Source organism: Hippoglossus stenolepis, chromosome 15 (assembly GCF_022539355.2).
Source record: "Hippoglossus stenolepis isolate QCI-W04-F060 chromosome 15, HSTE1.2, whole genome shotgun sequence".
NCBI lineage: Eukaryota > Metazoa > Chordata > Actinopteri > Pleuronectiformes > Pleuronectidae > Hippoglossus > Hippoglossus stenolepis.
In genome coordinates, this window is record NC_061497.1 from 19466403 (window position 1) to 19490274 (window position 23872).

At 43.6% G+C, this 23872-nt stretch overlaps 1 protein-coding gene across 1 annotated transcript in view; it reads left to right on the forward strand.

Moving 5' to 3' along the window:
* frem2a (FRAS1 related extracellular matrix 2a) overlaps nt 1–23041 on the forward strand; it is a 58694-nt gene extending 35653 nt beyond the window's left edge. Inside the window, exons 6-24 of the mRNA XM_047343313.1 lie at nt 753–1004; nt 7400–7549; nt 7661–7870; nt 8525–8722; nt 9089–9253; nt 9341–9523; nt 10876–11006; nt 11451–11609; nt 12688–12991; nt 14353–14484; nt 14865–15196; nt 18461–18653; nt 18741–18866; nt 18972–19099; nt 19194–19328; nt 19449–19575; nt 20039–20226; nt 20334–20480; nt 20581–23041. Coding sequence (XP_047199269.1) covers nt 753–1004; nt 7400–7549; nt 7661–7870; nt 8525–8722; nt 9089–9253; nt 9341–9523; nt 10876–11006; nt 11451–11609; nt 12688–12991; nt 14353–14484; nt 14865–15196; nt 18461–18653; nt 18741–18866; nt 18972–19099; nt 19194–19328; nt 19449–19575; nt 20039–20226; nt 20334–20480; nt 20581–21120 — 3800 coding nt within the window. The 3' untranslated portion in view covers nt 21121–23041. The remainder of the gene's footprint in view (nt 1–752; nt 1005–7399; nt 7550–7660; nt 7871–8524; nt 8723–9088; nt 9254–9340; nt 9524–10875; nt 11007–11450; nt 11610–12687; nt 12992–14352; nt 14485–14864; nt 15197–18460; nt 18654–18740; nt 18867–18971; nt 19100–19193; nt 19329–19448; nt 19576–20038; nt 20227–20333; nt 20481–20580) is intronic.
* The last annotated feature ends 831 nt before the right edge of the window (nt 23042–23872 follow it).

The window sequence follows — 23872 nt, forward strand, 5'->3', positions numbered from 1 at the left end:
TATTCAGATCAGCTTCCATTTAAACTCGACCACAGCTCCTACTCACTTTGGGACAACACAAATTATTTTTAATTGTTTACTTGCAGCTGGTGACAATGTGTGAAAAGTGAGAGATTTTATCCCGCATGCCCTCATGCATGAAATAAACGGAGCTAAAAGTGCAGAGATAATTAATTCACTGATTAGAATAATTAAGGTGCTTTTGTTAAATGACAAAAAAGGTTTAAATGCGGGGGTTGGTCTGTTCCCTTTGTGTTCTCATATTAAAACTGACCTGAAGCACTTACTGTAATTAAAAGGTCGAACCTTCACCTGCCATAATGGCTGCTTTAACAGTCTGAATTTCAATAAAGTGAAAGGGAGCCGTGCAGGTTATTGCTGATTGCCTGACAGGCTACCTGCAGCATTTGTTAAAGATGAAGTTGTTTGTTCCTTGATGTGTTTTGAATTTTTTAAACTTCGTCACATCACTTTTTTCTTTACATCAAAGTCAGCTGAGTCTGAATATGTATCTAAAAATTCCGACTTCAAATGCGGTGAATCCATTATAGATAAATATGTGCCTGAAGCTGATCACTCAGTATTCCCAAAATAAGAGATGCTGTTTAAAAAACCATTATATGTGCTGAGGGCTCCAGTTTTCTGACGCCATTTAAAAATACATTATGTTCTAATGATGCATTTTCAATAACTGAAATGTTTGAAATGTTTGAAATGTCGTCACACTCCCCTCTGTCCTCACCTCTCTGAAGGATCTGCCTCGGGAACGATCCCCACCACCGTCCTGTCCTACTCCGACTACATCTCCCGTCCGGAGGAGCACGGCAGCATCCTCCGCTTCGACAAGGGGGAGAGGGAGAAGCAGTGTCGCGTGATGATCATCGACGACTCTCTGTACGAGGGAGACGAGAGCTTCAATGTCACGTTGTCGCTGCCTGTCGGGGGACGTCTGGGGAAACACTACCCCACCTCCAAAGTCAACATCTTGGAGGATATGGATGACGGTAGGTCTTTGTGTGTGAATTAACATGAAAAACATCTGCTGACATCTTTGTTGCCCCCATTTCTCAGCCACTATTTTCCCAAATTAGAAAGTACGTCAGTACACACACTCGTAGATATCTGTCTCCTAAATATTCCAGATTTTTTTCAAGATCAATTCATTTAAAGTTAAGAAAAAATCCTGGATCCATCCCCTTAATGGAATCCTCACCTAAATATACTGGTTTCTCTCTTGGCCCATGTCCTGTCCTTCCACTAAGTTTGGTGGTAATATTTCCTTTAGTTTTTGTGGAATGCTGCTAAGTATCAGACCAATAAACCAAACAAACGCAGATAAAAAACATAACCTCCTTGGCAGAGGTAACATGATGTGAGATCCAGCCTTTTCCTCTGTGATGTCTCAGTTTCTTACTTCCCCCAGTTTCTATATCCACTGATCTTTTTGTGAAAGCCAGAATAACTTTATAGAGAAAACTTTCAAATCAAACTCTGTTTAAACTCTTTTTTCTCCCCCTGAACGTGCTGTACCCAAATCACATGGATGAGAGGGCGTAGTGAACTTTGCAAAAACACATTTCATCTCCAAAGAGAGGTTGAGAAGATTTAATTCATATCTGCCTAATGCGGTGCATGTGTGCGTGTTGCTGTAAGGTTAAATAACACATGCATATATGCAGGCTCAGAGTCACATGTGAAAACAGTTTGTGGGTGTGAATTCGCAGGGCTCGAAGTTCTGGTGTTTTGAATTGTCACCAGAGCCTTGATATCACCGAACATCTCTTAATTAAGCTTGTTTACAAACCTACCGGGTGTTGAGCCATGTAGGATAAGAGCGCTGAGAACACGCTGACAGAAACCCTAGCTGCGCTCGCTGGAGACGGATGGAATAACACTCGCCGTCATTCAGAGAGTCTTTAATTACAGAGAGCCACACAGGGCTCCGGAGGGACTGTATTATCACACACATGTCCCCCCCCATGTCTAGTTTCATCACGTTACATCGTACGGACAAAGTATATCACTTCTTCTGAAAGGTGGAGATATGTGGAGGAGATTTATCTGGGCACAGAGAAGCCTGCTGGGAAATACCTGTTCCAATCTACAGGCGCTCTCCACCATCTCACTATTCTGCATTGATTTACTTTATAGACTTGGAGAGATTGAATGTCCCGGCTCAAGGTTTTTTGTTAAATGCCATGCTATAGATTGTTGCACTAAAATTCATACTTTCTTCCTGGAGATGAAGGATGAGCGGAGCTGCAGTGCAATAAATTTCGGTCAAATACCAGCAATTTAACAAAGAGCCATACGGAGAGAGTGAAGAAAAGTTTTTTCCTGTCCTTGTAGACTGGGGCTGTCTTTGTGAAGGTCTGCGAGCGCCTCTATTGATCATCTATCAAAACAAATGAAGACTGTAAAGATTGCCCTGGTTTTGTGTTAGTGAAAACCAAGCCACACTTGAAGCGCCACAGTGCTGACCAGTGTTTTAACTTGAGTTCTGAGGATGATGCATCAGCAAAGAAACGTTTCAGATACAAATTGAATCATATTTTTAATTCTTTCAATTCGAGTGTTCTCTCGACACTTGTCATGTTTTACAGCTGCAAATTAGTGTCTACATTTAGCTTTGAATAACTACAGAGGAAATTAAAGAAAGTGTATTTCAGCCACTCTCATCATAAACCCTGTCTTCTCCATGTTAGTGGATGGGACATGGGCCAACCTATAAAGTCCAAATAAATGTGAAAATACATTTCTCAAAGATGGTTTCAGTCATTTCAGGTTGTTCTTATCACGCAAGAGATTTTTCTGATGAGTTCGATTTTAATTAGTCATTCGATGCTATGAAAACAAGATGAGACGTCAGGATTGACAGCAGAGACGAATCTCTAAATGTCATCATCTGTTGAAGATGGCAGCATTCGTGTCTGGGATATTTTGGCTTTGTTTTTCTATAGTGGGAGGAAGTGGAGATGAATCGTCCATCTTTATATACAGTCTATGTTCTGACCTCACAGGTTCCTCATCAGAGTGGAAATAGCGCTCTAAATATACAGTCCACCAGAATATTGCATATCTCCTCAGCCTAAAACATGTTTTTGTTGATGACAGTTATTTCCTTTTGTAGACTCTCACACTTCCTCCTCAGTAGCTCTTTTCCTTTCGCCAGAATATGTTTGTAACATAAAGAAACATGTCAGTGCAGAGCTGTCATTTTACTGTCAGGTTGATAAATGAAACAATGGACTTACAATGGAATACTTATTTAAGGATACAAACAACTGTGCCAAATTGAATATTTGTGTGTGTGTCTGTGTGTGGAGGCATCTTGGGACTAGTTAACAAGAAAGCATGACACACTCTCTGATTGTTAGTAAATTGTCAGAAGACTCATGGTGCTGAGTTCAAAGACATGGAAATGTGTTTGTGAAAGCCAAACTCCAGTGAGAGATGATGTGTCATTTTTAGCCTCCCAAAGGATAGAGCACCGTCTGCCAGTGCTCTAATACCTGCACCCAGCCACTCAAGCTGCAGCCTCCCTCACTTCAGTTCATCCCCAGCTCCCGGGGGGGAGGCGAGACAGGAGCCACGGCGCTCCGTGTTTACTTGTATACATGTCCGCATGCGTCTGCTGTGCATGTGTGCTCATTTGCTTCTGTCTGGGCAGCCTGTGTGAACGCTGCACCTCAAACTCAGGCATCAAAGGTAATAGGGGAGAAAAGCACTTGAGCAACTCTAAGTGTGACTGCCAGTACTTGCTCGAGCCCTATTTTTCCTTCCCCCAGGTCAAAGTCAAGTTCAGTCTGCTGCTCTGCTTCCATCTATTCCTCCGCCACCACCGCTCTCTCCCTCTCCGTTCTCACATATACAGTCTTTCTCTCACTTAAGCGGAGAAAAAAAAAAAAAAGGGCCCAGGGGTGTCTGCTAGATTTAGTACTTTATCAGATTAAACTCTACAGTACCTGTCTCCCTGCGTGCCGCGCTCCGCATGGCTGCACTCCCTGACTCAAAGTGAGTGTTGTCATCTCCTTGTACCCTGCCAAGGAGAGAGGACACTCGGGCTCACTCGCCCGGGTACATACGGCCACAGCTTGTAGAATTGTAGATTAGCTTGGAGTATTTCTTCGGCGACCCAGTCCTCCATATCAATTCTAGGGCGGCCTTGCTGTTGTCCACACACTTAAAGAAACTATTCTTCACGTTGTGCCCTCGCTGTAAATTATTATTTTCCACTGTTAGGAGGTAAATTGCAGCAGACTTAGAAATGGAGAGATTGCGTTTCGCTTATTGTCATCGTAAGAGGAATTGACTGCATTTTATCCACGCTTCTCTAGACTTAACGATCACTCTAAGTGCTTTACACTACAGTTCACAGCACTTCTTTAAATAGCACTTCTCTAACACGCAGACACGTTGATGATACATCCATCATAGGGGGCAATACGTGGTTCAGTTTCTTGCCCAGGGAGACTTTGACGTGGACTGGAGGAGCTGGGGATCGATCCTCCAACCTTCCAATTTGCAGATGACCCGCGATACCTCCTGAGCCGCAGCCGCCCCCATTGCAAGGCAACACATTCCACTCATTAAAAAAATACATGTAATTTGAATTACAAATGTTTCTACTTTACATACAAGTGGTGGTTAGCACCGTCACCTCACAGCGAGAGGGTTCTTGTCTGCGTGGGTTTTCTGCTGCTTCCTCCCACAGTCCAAAGACATGCAGATTGAGGTTAGGTTAACTGGAGACTCAAAACATGTTTGTAGATGTGAATGTGGAGGGTTTTATCTTTCTATGTCGGCCCTGTGATTGGCTGCTGACCTGCACAGCGAGGTACCTCATCTCTTTCCCAATGTTAACCGCAATTCGCCACATGGATGAATTGATGGATGGGCATATTGTTCCGTCTTTAACCATACAAGGAGCTAATTGTGACAATTCCTTTGATTTTCGCTTAGTTTTGCAACACAAAACTGAATTTTAAATTCAAAAGCAATAGGAAAAATCATGCCTGGGCCTGAAAAAGGTTAACAATTAAAAAGCAAATATTAGAAAACAGTCCGAAAACATGAATTAAAACATGATGCATGTCGCAAAACTTTTCTTTTTGAATTTCCAACCCTCTTAATCCTTGCATGATCCCTCACATGTAAGCGACATGCACCAGTGCGAAGTATTTAACTGAAAGAAAAGCCCCTCAGCCTCGGGGGTGGTATTTACATGCAAACTGGTAAGATCTCATTTGTCAGCTCCTTCAAAAAAGCAAGGGCCCTTCTCCGGAGCGCAGCTGAGAATGCGCCATAAACTGTGTTTAAAGGTGCAGTGACACACGAATGTCTACAAACATGCACATGTGGTAATTATCACAATTTGGCTTTACACCTCCCCCCCCCCCACCCCCAGCCCTCACACACACTTCAGAGTGATAAAGCAAAGCGTGGCCCCCGGAGGCAGCAGAGAGGATGCAGCTCTCGCTCATCAGTCATCACTCAACTCCCTCTCATGGTGTCAAGAATGTTTTCGTCGTGCGCCCAGTTGGGACACGTGTGAAAACAGACATGTATTAGCGCCCGAGCAGAGGTTTCCTGTGCGGCAGAGTAGATAAAATATAACGTTTTACTGAAAAACAACATGTATCCGGTATCATCGCTGAGCCCACGCTGTGATAATCGCACCTTCACTAGCCCCCACAGTATTTACCCTTGTATTTGGTCAGATGTTTTTAACCCACCTACACAATCTGTAATTCCCCATTTTACTCTGCAGCTGTGTAAATACATAAAAAAAAAATAGTATTTGCATGACAAACGGCGCTTCATCTGTGAGGTGAAGCCGGCTGTGTAGGAGGAAACGCTACAAGAGAGAGACAGGTGCACGGAGGAGACAAGTCTTTAGATGAAACGACCGCACTTGATGTGTGATCCTCGCTGGATATTGTCAGGCGTCAGAGTCACAATGTAACTGCAGTAATTTCCCCTCACTCCCCTCATTATGTACACTAGGCTTAGCTTTTGTTATCTGGCCCAGTTTAAATAAAATATGAAAGTTCATACATCAGTAAAAGTAATATTCAGAAAAAAAAACTCAATCTGGACTCCGAGTGTTTGATCATGACACAAAAAAATGATAATACGCTCGCTATTTTTGGATTATATGCCAGAATATAAGAGAGGAGCCGAGAAAGAGAGAGAGAGAGAGAGAGGCATCTTAAAATGGAGACAGAAGAACTTTTATTCTGTCATTTTTTTGGACGTGACAGAGGGAGGGGGGGGTTTGCAAGAGATGAAGCTGTCAAATACTCATTGGACTGCCTCTCCTTTGCTGCCTCAGGAAACAATGCCAGTTCAAACGAGCCTTTGAGCAGTCTAGAGGGCCGCGTTCTCTCCGTCTCACTATCTCACGATGCCACACTCAGGGAAATGAGACACACACACACACATGCATCTGAGCCTTGTTTTTCAGAGCTGTCGTCATTTAAATACTTTGTGGTTTCTGTCAGAGGAACGATAAAGACTGAGGTCAGAGCAGAGGCCAAGGAAGGTTAAAGGTCACCCCCACCCTGCAGTTTAACTTCAGACTCATGTGCTGTCGCTGTTTGACCCCGGTGTCGGCTGCTGGTTTTACAAATGAACAATGTCAGCGTGCGTGTGGCTGCCGACAGGTCTAATGATGCAGCAGGTGCATGAAGAAGAAGATAAGACAAGTAACACTGCGACTGAACAAGGAGTCAAATAACACAGTAGCAGGGAACTCAGCCACAAAGGTCGGATCGTATTAACGTTGAAGGGCATCGACATTCAGCTTCAAAGCAACGTGAGAACTAACAGAACTACATTTCTCCTGTACTCAAATATGTATTAAAGTATTTTGCATATAAAACAGTCTGGAAGTTCAAGGCAGGATTTCAACCACAGTGAAATGATATCAACGAACAACAGGGACATGATAACAAACAGCAAAATATGAACCAAAAGTGTGAATAAAACAATATTATGAGCAAACTAGAAGTCAGCAGTCAGAGGAGCAGTCCCCTTAAATTTAATTAAGCTACACCAAATTACACACAGCTATAGATAATAGTTCCCTTAATGATTTTTTTCATCAAGACCCATTAATTATATCCTGGGAAATTGGTGAAAATGTTGAAAAACAAAAGGATCTGGATCTGCACCAATATTTCATAGGCTCTTCCCTGACCCATAGCACATCCTTCCACCAAGTTTTGTGGGAATCCGTCCTGTAGTTTCTGCATTATCTTAATTACAACCAAACAAACATAAAAACCAACCAACTAATGGAAAAGGTTGAAAACATAACCCCTTTTTGGTGTTTGGCGATAACACTGACGTACTCCTGGTTTTATTATTTCCTTATTGCTTTTTCTTTGCACCCCAGCTCCAGTGTTTTACTTTGGAGAGTCACAGTATCATGTGGATGAGAGTGACGGGTACGTGGAGGTCAAAGTGTGGAGGACGGGAACCGATCTGTCCAAGTCCGGCACAGTCACTGTCCGCTCTCGCAAGGCAGAGCCTGTCTCTGCGGAGGGTAAGCTCATATATACATTTACAAATAACAACCATCTTTCTCCATCAAGTCAGCTTCTTATCGTTGTAATTTTGTCTGACCTTTCCCCCTCGCCCCCTGGCCTTCCTCTAGCCGGCATCGACTACATGGGCATCAGCCGTAACCTGGACTTTGCCCCGGGCGTCAGCATGCAGACTTTCAGGGTCTCCATCCTGGATGACCTGGGACAGCCGGAGCTGGAGGGGACCGAGACCTTCGACCTGGGATTACGTATGCCAGTGCACGGCATCCTGGGAGAACCCGGGAAGGCTACGGTCTTCATCAACGACTCTGTGTCTGACTGTGAGTTTATATGTAGAATCTTTTTCACATACAACAAGTGCAGATATATGTTTTCCCTCGGGATGTATTGTGGTAACTGTGGTGATCTTTGACTTTTTACCTAGTTCAATTAAGAATTTCCATTTCAAGGTTTTATGGTCCCCCTGAGCTATGGCTTTACTTCTTATTTAGTGCTTATTAGCAAATATTAGCATGATAACATTAATAAATTAAGATGCTGAGCATTTTAACATACAGATGCTAACATTTAGCCTAAAGTAAAGCCTCACAGAGCCCCTGGCATGACTGTAGATTCTTGTTTTCCAATAATCTATAAGTTTTATCATATTTTCCATGAAAAATGTACCATATGTATAAAATGCATTTTAGTTTTTGCATAATGAACTTCTCCAAATGTTGGAAAAAACTAAATGAAAGTCTCAAAGAGTATTAATGTCTTAGAAACATTGTTTTTAAGTTTGTCATGGGAATTTGTTTCACACTTATTTACACAATTTACTGAAAACAACTCAACAATAACTTTTTTTATAGTTTCACAACATTAATTACCGATTTTAATAAAGAAAAAAAACTTGTTGAGGCTTTGTTACTGGATTTGCTTGTTGAAACCACTTGACTCACATGCGATGATCTAACCCTCCTGTTGACTGACAGTGCCAAAGGTCCAGTTCCGCGAGCCGGTGTACTCTGGAGAGGAGAGCGACGGCCAGATCGCGGTGACGGTGTACCGCAGCGGCGACATCACACACAAATCCACCGTTCGCTGCTACACCCGTCAGGGCTCCGCGCAGGTCGCCTCCGACTTTGATGAACGGCCCAACACGGACACATCCATCATCACTTTCTTACCAGGTACTCCAGTGATCTCACAATTCCACCAAACAGTTCATCCCTTTCTTTTCAAAGTTTCTTCTCCTTAATGTTTGCACCTTTTTAATTAAATAAACAGCTCATCCAGGAATTACTGTTTCTTTTTTGTCACACAACTTTTGCAAAAATCCAGTTCGTTGTTCAACACCTTTCACGCTGTGCTGTCACTTTTAGTTTTTTGTGTTTTGCTGCAAAATATATTTAACAGCTTCCAAAGGGAAGCAAAACGGGAAATAATTATTTAAATAAAACATGATATGCTAAAGAAAGAAAAGAAATCATTGTAGAATTCATGCTATCTTTTCTTTCACCTCAAATTTCCTGACATGTTCTTGCTGTGCACTGCAGGCGAAGTGGAGAAGCTCTGCGTTCTGTCACTGGTTGACGACACGATGTATGAAGAAGGAGAGGAGCTGCGGTTGGTCTTAGGAAACCCGAAGAGCAACTCTCAGTTTGGTGCGTCAGTGGGAGTCCTGAAAGAGACCCTGGTGAAAATCAAGGACACAGCTGACAGTAAGTGAGATGGAGAAAAGTTTACATCCATAATCATACATGTTGTTGTCTTTTTGTTAAATCTCTATCCTTCTCTTTGTGCCGTAGAACCCATCATCCGCTTCTTGGCAACCAAGTTCAGTGTTAGTGAACCGAAAGAGGCCGGAGCCGTGGCGACCGTGAGGATCCCTGTGGTACGAGTGGGAGACACGTCCAAGGTGTCAGTGGTGCGGGTTCACACCAAAGACGGGTCGGCGGTCTCCGGAGAGGACTACTTCCCCGTGTCTCAAGGTAAGACTGACACACATCCACGTATGTTTACAAACACAGTGTAATGTTAACAATGATTATGGACTTGTGAATGTATTCCTCCGCCAGGCAGGAAAAATGGTCATGATCTCCCCTCCCTCTTCTTCCTCTTCTTCTTCTTCTCCTCCTCCTTCTCCATCTCCATCTTCATTTCTCCTCATCCTTCTTCTTCTTTGTCTTCTCCTCATCCTCCTCCTTCATCTTCTTCCTCCTCTTTGTCTTCTTCTCAATCTTCTTCCTCCTCCCTCCTAATATTCTTCTCCTACTTCTTCTGCTTCTCCTCATCTCCCTCCCTCCCTCATCTTCTTCCTCCTCTACTTCTCCTTCTTCTATGTCTTCTTTTCCTTCTCCTTATCCTCCTCCTTCATCTACTTGATCTTTTTCCTCCTCTTTGTCATATTCTTAGTCTTCTTCTTTCTCCTCCTCCCTAATCTTCTTCTTCTCCATCTTTCTCTTGTTCAGCTTCTTATTCTTCTCATCCTCCTCCTTCATCTTCTTAACTTTCTTCCTCCTCTTCTCTTTCTCTTCTTCTTCTTTCTCTTCTTCTATTCTTCGTTTATTCTTCATCATCTTCTTTTCCTCCTCCTCCTCCTCCTCCTCCTCCTCCTCCTCCTCCTTCTTCTTTCTTCATTCTTCCTTCTTCCTCCTATAGCTCATATGAGACATTTTGACTTGTGTGAAACAAGGCTCCCCATAGGAATATTGAACTAATGAAATTGGTCATAGCGATTTATTTGGGCAGGGGTCACTGATTTGTAATTTCATCCTTACGGGGGGGTGGGGGACTATTTCCTCAGATGTCCAGTGGAGGGTCATCTAATTTTTTTGATTGATTTATTCCGTATTCTTCATGCTTTGTCAGCAGAGTGAAATCTTCTTCTCTCCGCTCGGCTTTTAGTGCACTGAACCTTTCTTGGCTTAATCAAGGCCTGAAATATTTATGTGAATACATTTGGTCTATTCAAATCATACCTGACTACCCGCTGCTCAAATTGTGCAAATCTCCCTGCAGTTTTGAATCATTCAGCTTTGAATATCTCATTTTTGCACAACATTTCTCCAGTGCAGCACATTTCTGATGCAAAGCTCTATTACTTATGTCGTAAGGAGACGGACCACCTTTGGCCCCATAGACACCTGCAAAGAGATATATTACTCTGAGGCAATAAAATATAAATTAGTCTAATCTTTGAATACTTTTTCTAGAAAGCAAAACTTTTGGTGTAATCTGACTTTATTATCACCTAAAAAAAGTATCTGTTTTTGCTTTGTAGTGTCTTGTATATACATCTAAGAATTTTTCCCACTATTCCTGTGTGTCTTTGTGTGTCCAGACATTGAGTTCCGACAGGGGGATAAGGAGCATGTGGTGGAGGTGGAGGTGCTGTTCGACGGCATCAGAGAGATGAGGGAAGCCTTCACTCTCCACCTGAAGCCGGATGAGAACATGGTGGCTGAAACTCAGGTCAGGATGTGTTCATGAATAACCATCACACAGCTGTCGCACGAAATCCAAACAGACAGTGATGGAATTTCAGCTTGATGAAAAATGAAAGAGATAAAAAAAAAAGGAAAAGAGAGAGAGAAAACTGTCGCTTTTTTCTTTTTTTTGATCTGACTCACATTTATCCGGGTCGGTCCCACTGAAATCAGGGATCTCTTTTTACAAGGTTATCCCAGCCCAGACAACAACAGCACTTACTGTAGTTGTAGCTGAAAGAGTCATGAAAACATTGCACAATGAATAATAGATCGCACGAGGAAAGAAGAACAGAAAGCAGGAGAAAAGAGGCACAGAGGAAAAAGAGAAACCATGAATCAACCACGACTGAAGGATTGTAAATCACGAATGTTATTCCTGATGTCTGTATCGGTTAGTTCTCATTAAATCTCTTTTTCTCTTGTTCAGGTTACTAAAGTCATCGTTTACATCGAGGAGACCAACAGCATGGCTGACGTCACCTTCCCCTCCTTGCCTCATGTGGTGTCTCTCCTCCATTACGACAACGTCGCCAGGACACCAGACAACCTCCGCCCACCAGCCGGCTACCCTGTCATCTGTGTGACAGTGAGTCAAGCTGACAGAACAATGTTCAGGAACACAAGCGGCTTTGATGACATCTTGAATTAGGGCGGATGGCGGAGCACTGTCTCACAGCAAGATGCTTCTTGATTTGAAACATAGACCGTATGTAAAGATGGATGACACATGTCTTCTTCCTGCTCTTGTACCCGTGTGTGATAACATCGTCCCAAAACGACAGGAACCATTACTATTTTTATACATTATATTCATACAGCTTTCCACCAGAGGCTGGTCGAGATGATTTAACGTGACTTTTGGAGAGCTGTCGTGTTGTCCATCTTTATACAGTCTATAAAAAGATATAGGGTCTGTCTGTGTGGAGTGCATATTGGGGTTAGGTTACCAGGAGACTCTAAATTACCTATAGATTTGAATGTGAGAGTCTATATGTCAGCCCTGTGATAAGCTAGCGACCTGTGCAAGGTGTACACTTCCCACTCACTCACTCAATGTCAGCTGGAATTGGCTCCAACCTGCAGGACCTCATCAGGACCCTCATCCTCTGGGAGTGGGGGGCACATTATTAACCCTCAGTACTTCAGCTTTTCTTGTGTCAAAGTTAAAGTGTCCTTCCACTGTTTGCCAGTCAGGCACATTACACAGTTTAGTAGGCCACAGCGTCAGGGCTTTTATCCACAGGAGATCACTTCCACTCTTGAATACAGGCTCAGTGAGACACTGAGATTTTCCTGATGTGTTAAGTAATTTGTCTCTCAGGTGAATGCTGTGTGTGTGTGTGTGTGTGTGTGTGTGTGTGTGTGTGTGTGTGTGTGTGTGTGTTGGGGTCAGATGTGTAGGAGGTTCCCCCACAAAGACAAAGTGAAGTACTCTTATCAAAATAAGAGTGTTGAGTGCTGCACAATTAGGTGCCGTGTCAACAGGAAGTCAAATACACGAACACAACTCACTTAAACATTTCGATCTCCATGGCAACAGTCACTCATTTGTATTCGCCTCCTCTCTTTCCTCTTTTTCCTCCGGCATCTGCTGTATCTTCCCCATCTCTCCGCTGTCCCTCCCCGCCCGCCAACTGCTGCCGTGTTCCTTATCCGCTGTCCAGGCGTGCAACACCAAGTACCCAGACTACGACAAGACGGGCTCTATCTGCGTCAGCGAGCACATCAACAACACCTTGACCCGCTACCGCTGGCTCATCAGCGCTCCAGCCGGCCCGGACGGCGTCACCAGCCCCATGAGGGAGGTGGACTTTGACACTTTCTTCACCTCCTCCAAGATGATCACGCTGGACTCGGTCTACTTCCAGGCAGGCTCCCGGGTCCAGTGTGCTGCCAGGGCTGTTAATTCTAATGGGGACGAGGGTTTGGAGCTCAGCAGCCCCATTGTCGCTGTCAGCCAGGAGGAAGGTGAGGACAGTGCAATAAGCATTTGCTCTGTGTTTCCAGTTATGTTTCCATTTTTCCAGAGAAGGAATTAAACAGGGATGTGGAATCAATCAACAGAGCTTTGTTCTCGTAGCGTTGTGACTGTTCAGGGATAACACATGTGAACGAAGAGTCCTGAAAATACAGAAGATATAAAAGAAATATATATTTTTAAATGAAGATTTTAACAGCAGTACGTCTGAATTAAGATGGAGACAAGTTCATATCCTCAATGAAAAAATACCCCATTAAAAGCAAAATGCCCACAATCAAAATGTGACTTGATTTAAGTTCATACAGTAAGTATTAGAAAAACTTGAGTATCTATCGTCATGATATCGGATTTAAATTTCTGATGTAATAATGTGTCAATCAAATTCAAAGCTAATTTAATTTAATCTTTAAAGCATCATGTCGATAAAATCTGGAGAAAAAACAAAGCCAGAGATCTGTCTTCGTGTTCCCTCTCTTTGAACTGAAACACAACTGAACAGTGGCTATTACCCACAATCCCCAACTTCCTGAACCAGAAGAGCTGCTGCTGTAACAAATCCACCAAACTCTCTTCTGAATTCTTCATATTTTAAAAGTGTCCTGCTGAATATTGGAGATAAACTCTGGTTTTTAATAACTTCTTAGTCCTTTTAACTGAGCTACAGTTCAGCTTCACTCTTCAACTCGCTGCACCTGATTCTGACAACTGAAGGTGCGACTCTCCGTCAGTTCCACACTTCTCACAGGAGATCGTACCCGCTCATTCAAACTAATATTGAAGCCGCTATTTCAGCAATTTTCCATATTGTAAAAGATCATCATGTGGATGTAAAATCTTAATCTGCAGAATAAAACTATCCAATAAATGTATTGGAGTAGAAAGTACAATATTTCAGTCCTGTACTCGGGTAAATGTGACCGTTTATGAAACTATAGGGGGATGAATACATGGTAGAAGAGGCAGAGACACCATTTGCTTTGCCTGCAATAAACCATAATGCAATGCTGCTACAAGCTAAGAGCTTTGAGGGGGTCACAGCTCTCAGACTTCCCTCAAATGCTGCCGTTGCTATGCTATTACTTATGCTCCGCTCCCTCCACCCACAAATCCTGAAAGCATTCTCTCTCTCTCTCTCTCTCTCTCTCTCTCTCCGGGTGGTAGCAAGGTATTCTTAGAAATATGGAAATTGCTACCTGACTCAGTAATGGATCAGGCAGGTTATGAGAAATGTTTTTTTTTTACTGTGTGATCCACTGTAATGTCAAATAACTACACATGGATTTATCAGCTCTAATCATAGACGCTCAGTTTGACCTTGTCTCCTCGTCTCCCCTGTCAAAAACTAAAGGTATGTGTCAACCACGTAAGATGGGGACCGTTGGCGCCGAGCCCTTCTCCGCCAAGCTGCGCTACACGGGCACAGACGACCCGCAACACCCCAACCTCATCAAAGTGACTGTTACCATGCCTCACATCGATGGTAGGTGGGAGCTGGAGGCAGGACTCGTACCACGGATGAAGTGTGATGTAGTGTGTGTGTAATATTCACGTCTGGGGATCCTCAGGAGCGTGACAGCCAGAATATAGATCTCTCCTGGTTTTGTCGAACCCTCGGCGTAGAAAGCCTCCAGCACACCTCGCTACTTAACATTCCCTTCTTGATTTTTAATCAGTTTGCTTCTGCCTTGTCTCCACCAGGTTTCCTTCCTCCTTGCTCCCCTGCTTTTTGTTTTTTCATTCCAATCTCCACGTCTCCCCCCCGCTCAACTATGTCTTCCCTTCCAAGTTTCTGAAATAATCATTTTGCATCAAAGATAGTCGGGGGCGCTCGGTATCACCTCCCCTCTCTCTGTCTCGCAGGCATGCTGCCGGTCATCTCCACTCGGCCGCTCATGAACTTTGACCTGACCCTCAGCCCCGACGGAACTCGCGTCGGAAACCACCGCTGCTCCAACCTGCTCGACCACAGCGAGGTCACCACCGGCCACGGCTTCATCACCGCTTCGACGGGCAGCCCCGAGAGCATGGGAGACATGGCGCCCTATCAGTTCAGCGGCGCTCTGCGGGGGAACAGCACGCTGCGCTTCTACAGGAACCTCAACCTGGAGGCCTGTCTCTGGGAGTTCACCAGCTACTACCACATGTCCGAGCTGCTCACCGACTGCGGAGGCACCATAGGGACTGATGGACAGGTGTGTGTGTGTGTGGGGTGTGGGGGGTTCTGTGCACATAGGTCCACAATGCATGAATTCCAATCAGGGGTTTGTATGTACATCTGGTTGACTATTAGTCTTTGTGTGTGTGTGTGCGTCCACCTGTGCACGTGACAGTCTGTATGCTCAGTTTATTTGCAGCCTTCCTGAGTGAGAGGGCTGCACAGACAGAACGGCACCATGTCTGTTTGCCTGTGTCTCGCTCAGTGAATGCGTTCCAGCTCTGTAGTCCATCATGGGATTGGCAACTTTTAGCGTGCGTGCACACACAGGTACACAGAGATATGCACGCTCAAACAAAGCGTCGCCAGCCTGTCAGTCTGTCCCATGATCCTCACACCACTGCTCTCAACATGGGGCATTAAAGTTCACCCTCACAGGAAATCTATGAAATCATGAAAGGAACTACTTATTTGGAGAATTATATCTTAAGCACACCAACATCCCGTCGATTGTTACCATCCTGCAGCTTTGCTCCGTTTTTCTTTTCCTGGCTCACTGGTTTGACGGTGGAGCTTTCCCGGAGAAGTCAGACATTGCTGTTAAGTGTCGGTGTTAGTGTCAGCTGTCAGCTGTCAGTTTGACGCTAACAAACTTCCAGTAGCTTTTTGCCGTTGTTGCACTCTGCCGTTGTTGCATCATTGCAGCAGATGGTGCAATTGTTGTGTTTTTTGTTGTTGTACTCTGTTCCGAGCTGCAGTGTTCTTCTCCTGCTTCTTGTTGTTGTTGTGCATTAGGAAACAGACCCCTGCTCCCTGGCTCATGTCCTGCTGCTCTTTTGTGTTCTCTCAGTCTTTGATCTGCGAGCTTCATGGTGCTGATCAGACTGCTGAGTGTTTGCACATGTGCACATGTGTGCACGTGTGTGTGTGTGTGTGTGTGTGTGTGTGTGTGTGTGTGTGTGTGTGTGTGTGTGTGAGAGAGAGACAGCAATAGGGAACAAATAAGAAATTAATTTTCTTGTCCCCAGTCACAGCGAGAGAACAGCTTGCACACATAGTCACACATGATGCCAGTCATCCACGCGACCCCGAGTCCCCTTCGTTAAGGGAGATCACTGTCACACTGTCACTTGGGTTACGTTGTTTTTTTTTAACAAGTGTCAAAAGGGGAAAAAAAAGAAGCAGTCACAACCTTGCAGCTCCACCGGGGTGCACAAATCAAAGAGTGCAGGAAGAGTTGGATAATTAGTTTCACTCTGAAGAACCAAAGACGAAGCTAATGTTCAAACTGGAATGACGCTCAGCAGAGAGCAAACCATCCGTTATGTTCATTTGGACACGGATCTGAAACTATCGAAGATTACATGTAAATTGTTGAGAACCTGCACTGAATCCACATTATCTCAGCCACACTTTGGTGACAGTTACAGGTTTCTGGCCCCATATGTGGCTGACACAAGCCCCCCCCCCCCGTATGAAACCACATTGAAATCCATTAGATCCAGATTTTTATTTGCATCTGCACCAAATAACACACACTCATTGCACTAATCAGTCCCCCTCATCAAGATCAATAAATTATTTTTAGAGAAATCAAAGAACATTTTGAAAATCCCACAATGTTAAAGAACGTGAAAATATATACCTGGATTCAAATCTGCACCAAAATTTATTTAAGAGTTATTTCCTGACTACATCCTTTCCATCAAATTTCGTGGTAATCCCACCTGTGGTTTTTGCATAATCTTTATTCCTTTATTTATATGAGAGCTTTAGAAGTGGGGAGTTATTTCTCATTGTCCCGGGTTGCATTTTATAAAACTGTAAAGTAAAGATGATGATATTTCAGGGCAAGATGAACTGCTGCAATATGTATCCCTTCTTTTCCAGTCAGTATAAAGTTATTCTTAAAATCGTTTTCAAAATGGAGTGATGGCTTTTTCAAACCTGAGGACTGAGGTAGTTTGTCTCCTATGGTTTACAGTCATTTCATTTATAATTTGGCTCCTGAGTCAGCGATTTCACAATTTACTCCACTGAGACTGCACAGATTCGGTGGTGCTTTGGGTGGATTGGGTAATAAATTACAGGTCTTTTGTGCAGATTCCCTCTGTTCTCTAAGATATTATATCAGACTCTCGATGCAGTGAAACTTTTTGCTAGTTGGATAATTCTGGATTTGTAGTGAAATGATGGAGAATGGCTGGAGAAAGGGGCCGATAAGGAGGTTAGGAATCATGTTCACACTTTCTTTTACTGAAAACCTCTGCAAATTGACACTTACTTGTCTTCAAAGACTCAAACAAACATAAATCATGTATTTAAATAATTTTAAAAAAAACTAATTTCTGACTTACTTTTGCCTTTGTCAAACTTCTGTGGACACAATAATGTTAGTGAACAGAGACACCTTGTGGCTGACTTATGTAAATACATCTAAGATTTCATGATGGCTCCAAGATGAACTAGATGTTTATAAATCCAAGTAAATGTGATCATATTGATTTTCAAATTGTGTGTACTTACAATTATATTTAATAGATTGTAATTCAATAATGGTTAATTAACCTGAATTAAAAACGTTTTATTAATAAAAACTTAAAACCTTTTTTAAGGTGCACTATTTATTATATATTATACCTAAAGTACAAAGTTCTGCACAACAGAAAAAAAAATCTAAAGACAGGAGGAAGTACACAAATAATTATGGTGATAATAATAACAGAGATAAAAGAACAACACTAGCTGGGACTCCATGTAAATTCAGGAACATGCCCTCTGAAGTTAAGTATGTCTTTAGCTGAGACTTAAAAGAAGACACCGTCTCAGACAGACTTATTTCCTCAGGCAGTTCGTTCCAGAGCCTTGGGGCCTTGATGGCAAACCCCACTGCCACCAGAAGTTTTTAAATACCAGAAGTTTTTAAATACCAAACTTTATACTAATATAGAAAAGAATAACACAAGCCCATGTGACTGTGGTTCTTTGTGTGCAGCGCTGAAAGACTTCGTTGAGTAGGAGTGAAAGAGTTCAAGCACCTTGTGGAGGAGAACAGTGGGATCACCTCTTACATCTTCTCACTGCTGTTTATAGCTGATCGACCTACATTAGGTGGATAATGCAACTGTTGTGATGCATTACTACTAAATATTTCTGGTTTATTGCTTCTACTACAATATCTAGTAAAGAAACAGTGTCTTGCTACCCCCTAAAAACATTATGGGCTTAAAATTGTAGTGGTTTGATGGCTGCATTCAAGAGAATTGTTCTTTACTCGTCGCTGTTGGAAACATCTGTGCAGGTGCTGAACCTGGTCCAGTCCTACGTGACCCTGCGTGTGCCTCTCTACGTGTCGTACGTGTTCCACTCGCCCGTGGGAACCGGTGGCTGGCAGCACTTCGACCTGCAGTCCGAGCTGCGTCTCACGTTTGTGTACGACACAGCCATTCTGTGGAAGGACGGCATCGGCAGCCCCCCGCAGGCCGATCTGCAGGGTAAGTCTCCAAGGATTGTGAGGAAACTGTAGTTACCATTGGTGGCAAACAGCTTCTGTAGAAACCCGCGTGTTTGCATGTGTCCAGGTGCGTTGTACCCGACCAGCATGCGGATCAATGAGCAGGGGCGTTTGGTGGTGAACTTCCGCACCAAGGCTCGTTTCAGGGGTCTGTTTGTGGAGTCTCACTCTGGAGGCAGGATACAAAGAGCTGGTGAGACTGAAGACACAGATTAAATGATCAGTTTCATTGATTTTCACATTTTGCAATGAATCAGTCTTTACGAACTTCTCCTCCTCTCGATGTCTGTTACCAAAGGAACCTCCATGTCATCCATGGTGATGAGTGTGGACCACCCCGGCCTGACCTTCAACCTCTCATTAGTGAGGAGTGAGCCCACCTACAACCAGCCAGTCCAGCAGTGGGCCTTCACATCAGACTTTGCTGTAAGTATGGCTGCATTAACTATTTATTTGTGCGCTGTGTAAACACCTGGACAGAGACAGTCTCATGCTTGTGTGTCTTCTCTGCCTCACACAGGTGAGAGATTACTCCGGGACCTACACGGTGAAGCTGATCCCCTGTACGACAGCACAGAACATGGAGTACACTGTTCCACCTGTTTGCAGTCCCAGAGAACCCGTCACCTTCGACCTCGACATCAGGTTCCAGCAAGTAAGACAGACTCAATTTAGACGTTAAGATCTAGAGTGTTATTCTTTGTTTCGCTCTCTCTGTGTCACCAGTTCTGTCTCTCTTTGCTCTCCCTCTCTAACCGTGTCCGTCCCTCCCCAGGTGAGCGACCCGGTTGCAGTAGAATTCAGTTTGAACACTCAGTTGTTCCTGTTGTCTAAGAGAAGTCTGTGGCTCTCCGATGGCTCCACAGGTTTCGGTCAGGAGAGCGACGTGGCCTTTTCCGAGGGTAAGTGTCCTCTGACAAGCTTAAAAACCTCATCATCTATGCTGTGATCATTTCAGGGAAGATTTACAAAGAACAACACTAGTATCTGTAGATGTTTTTGTCCCATTATCTACCTGATATCACTTTCTGAAGCTGTTAATTTAAGTTTATGTTTACAGTGACCATTATATCAGCTGACATTACATTGTCTCGTGGTATCTGAAGGAACTCACAACTGAAATTCAGGTCTGAAAGCATTACATTTTACTGGAAGACCACATATACATTAACATCGTCATCTTCGAAAGGATTAAATTAATTTGGTCGTTTTAGCTTCATCCCTACATATTAGATAATAAAAGAACAGGAAGAAAATTAATCAAAAAATCTACATTTTAATGATGTGGACATTGGTTGGCAGTGATGTTCTGTATATTGTTTTGATCTCTTTATATCTATAAATGTGACTCATGCTTTGTTTCAGGTGATACGGTCTACGGCCGTGTGATGGTCGACCCCGTGCAGAACCTGGGAGACTCTTTCTTCTGCAGCATAGAGAAGGTTTTCCTCTGCACCGGTGCTGACGGATACGTTCCAAAGTACAATCCCACCAAGTTTGAATTTGGCTGCCTGGCTGACTCTCCGTCGCTGCTTTATAGATTCAAGATTCTTGTGAGTATCAGAGCACTGAGAGAGATTTAAAAAATAGTATTTTACAGTCAACACAAAAATAATTTCCCTACTTTCTTTGTTCTCCTGAATCTAACACACGTCATCAGGACAAGGCTCAGCCAGAGACTCAGGCCCGAGTGTTTGGTGACGTGAGTTTTAACGCCGCGCTGGCAGTGGACGATCCATCAGCCATGTCCCTCGTCAGGCAGCCGGGGGCTGATGGCTTCAGACTGGACTCTACAGCCATGTTTCAGGTATCCTATATCGTATTATTCCTCACAAACAGTTACTTCAAATAGCAGGGTCTGCACTAGTTTTGTGAACTGAATCTTGATGATTTTGTGTGTTCCTCAGGTTGCTTCAGGCCGCGAGTGGTACATTCACACCATCTACACAGTCCGATCCAAAGGGAGCGCTAACAGAGGAATCGGAAAGCGCAGCCTCGAGTACCACTCCTTTGTTTCCTCAAGCAGCGACCTGACCTTGAGTGCCAAAGGTCACCGCTCCAGGAGGTCAGCCGGCGATGAGGTCCCAGAGGTCGCTGAGGATATCGGAGCCGACGACAACCGCGGCACCAACATCATGCACATGGCTTTGGACCGCACCAAGCGGCGGGCGGCGGGGCTGAACGAGATGTTTGCCAACGGGCTGGAACCGAGTGAGCTGAACGCAGAGGAGGAAGAGGAGGGTCTGGTGACTGTGGTGGGGGCGCTGGTGGGCGTGCTGCTGACTGTGCTCGTCGTGGTCACTGTCGTACTCGTGCTGCGATCCAGACAGAAGGACGTGAAGGAGGGATGGAGGGAGGGGGTGCAGGAGGTGGTGAAGGGGTCCGTGAGCACGGAGCCCATGTTGGTGGTGAGGATGCAGGACTGCCACAACAGCTCAGAGGTCTGAGCAGCGGATATGAGGATGGACAGATGGACAAAGGGACGAGGGAGCTTTTATACAAACTTTTGGATTTTCTTTTCTTTTTCTTTTTCTTTTTTTTAACTGATATTAAATTTCTTTCATAACACCAAAAATCTGAGAGTGATCATATGCGTTATTGGGTGTGAGTGTGCGTGTGCCTGTTAGTGGGGGGGTTTCTACAGTATTGTTTCCCTTATGCACCTTGATTCCAGCACAGAAACCAGTCCCACACACTGTCCGATACACTTTACTTCACATTCCAACTCGTACTTGTAGTGGTAGCGTGGGGTTTCAATTCTCTCTCACCGGCTTTATGGTGTTAAAGTGCGTGAAGCGGCCGAGTCCCTTCAGGACAGTGTGAGTCACAGAGAGCAGCTCGTGTCACACAGCCACAGATGTGAGGTGGCAGGTGAATCCTGGGTTAATGTCACAAAGTGATGTCAACGTTCACACTGAGAGGAGGACTGTAAAAAGAGCATTCAGACGCTATCGGCCTGAAAACTTCTGTGCAACTCTTTAAAACATCACTGAAAAACCAGGACATCGATTAAACAGATCGCAAACAATAAACTGGATTTCTTCACACATTTGTGTAGCATTTTAGAATTGCATTGTGGATGCAAAAGTCCAGTATTTACACAATAATCTCCCTTCACTGTCCTCAGAGTTAATCCATGCAAGGATTATATTAGTTGAAAGACAAAGATTGGACTGATTAGAAATACTGAACCTAAATATTTGGCTCCAGAATTATTAAAACCATTCTGCATAAGTAGATTAATCTTCATCCCGGGCTGACCTGTGCCTTTAGGCCTCATATTCGTTATAGACGTTCACGCTGGATTACACAATGTGTAACAAAAAATAATAATCACAATCTGTGAAGGAAACCTGCATGACTCTCATATCAGTCGACTGGAGACGAAAACCACTGCTGAAATTTCTTCCGAGATGTGTCAACCAGCTCTGTAGCTGCTGAGTTGGGTTCTTAACACTTTGTTTTCCCTCTCATGTTGTGTGTCTTTTGTAAGATAATGTAATCAAACACTGGTTAAGACACACACATGTAAGACACTCATCTCAGGAGTTCTGTATTTTTCAGAGAATGGACTGTGTGTTCTAACTGAATTCACCGTCGACTGAAGCTCCATCTCTGTGGAGCCGCTTCTGATACACTGCTCATAAGTGTGATGCTGTGAACAAGCAAATACTGAATTCACATGCAATGATTTGACCCTGAAACTATGTTCCTGTGCTTTATTTCTGTCACTCATGCTGTGTGGGTGTTCACTGTTCTGACTCATGTTTGTTCGAACAAAAGATGCAAACAAAAACAGCTTCTTTACAGATCAGTGTGTGTCGCCATTAGAAATGTTACATTTAGGGCATTTCATATAATCTGCTCTCTCGTTATTTTCATCAATGTCACTGGTGAAATTTCCGTCTTGTTGAAAACCTGTGTCTTACTCTGCTTTGGATATACGACAAGCTGAGATCAGTGTTCCTAAATATCTGTCTTGGTGTTGTGAGTCATGATTGTGTACTTGTTTCCAATGTTCATCAGGGTTGTATCTGATGTGATGAGCGTCATCTGTGGTATGAATCAGTGTGAGGGGTGTACGGGTGTGTACAGCTTATACTGTGTGGAAACCTTCATGTGAATTTTTTATTATTTTCACCCTGATGAATTTGGAAATGAAACCATATCTGACATCAAATGCATTTTTTGAGCCACATCCCTCACACATGCCAATCCAAGCTATGCAATGTAATGTATAACCCACAGCCAGTTATTCCCCATGTATATGACAACTTTAGCACAAACAGTCAAACTTGATAATCACTTTGTGTCTTTTTATGAATGGGTTTTTATGTACATGTATTTAAGAATAAATAGTGATGCTTACTGGTAGGGATTTGTTGATTTCACTGAGCGAAGAACTTGACTCCGACTCAAAAATTAGTTTTTAGGATTGTTCTGCTTTGAGGCTTAAGGGCCTGGTTACACACACACTAATGTTGCAGTGGCCAATCTTGCATCCTGTTCACTTCCAATCTGTGGGAACGAGGAGGCAAATAAAACATCTGCTTCCACTGATGAAGCAAATCGCAGCATGGCTTTGCATGGAGTTAAACATTGGTGAGCTTTGACCCATGAGATTCTCTTTGTGTTCATAGATGTGTGACACTGCCCTTATGTTCAATGCATCCCCTAGCGGACACGAATGAATGACGTTGAGGACGGGCAGGCTAAGTTTACTTGCGTTGGATTTCCTTGTTCAACTTTCATCCTGCAAGTTGGATAAAGGAACAAGTTGACTCTGAGTCATGCAGAACTGCCATTGAATGTCTGCAATTAGGAAAAAACCTTTAAAGTGACATAAAATATATTTTAATCAGATTTTAAGACCAATTCATTTTTAAATGTTTGCTACTAAGGGTGGAACGATCTCCAAACATCGACACTACCAAAACTCTGCACCGCTTGAGAGGATTGATTCTGGTGCCAATAAGATCGATACAGAGGGATGAGTTTCAGTTTCTTCGATGTTGTACCTCCTCATTGAGGAGAGGAGCAGTCTAAACACATCATCTTGTCATGAACACGTCCAAACACACAACATACACCGCACGTACACGCACTGCAAACGTAGCTTGTGTCGTGTTCTTTTGTCCCAAGGTATGAGAAGAGCCGGTCTCGGTTTGTTTCAACAAGTATTTATTTAGAAGCAATGAA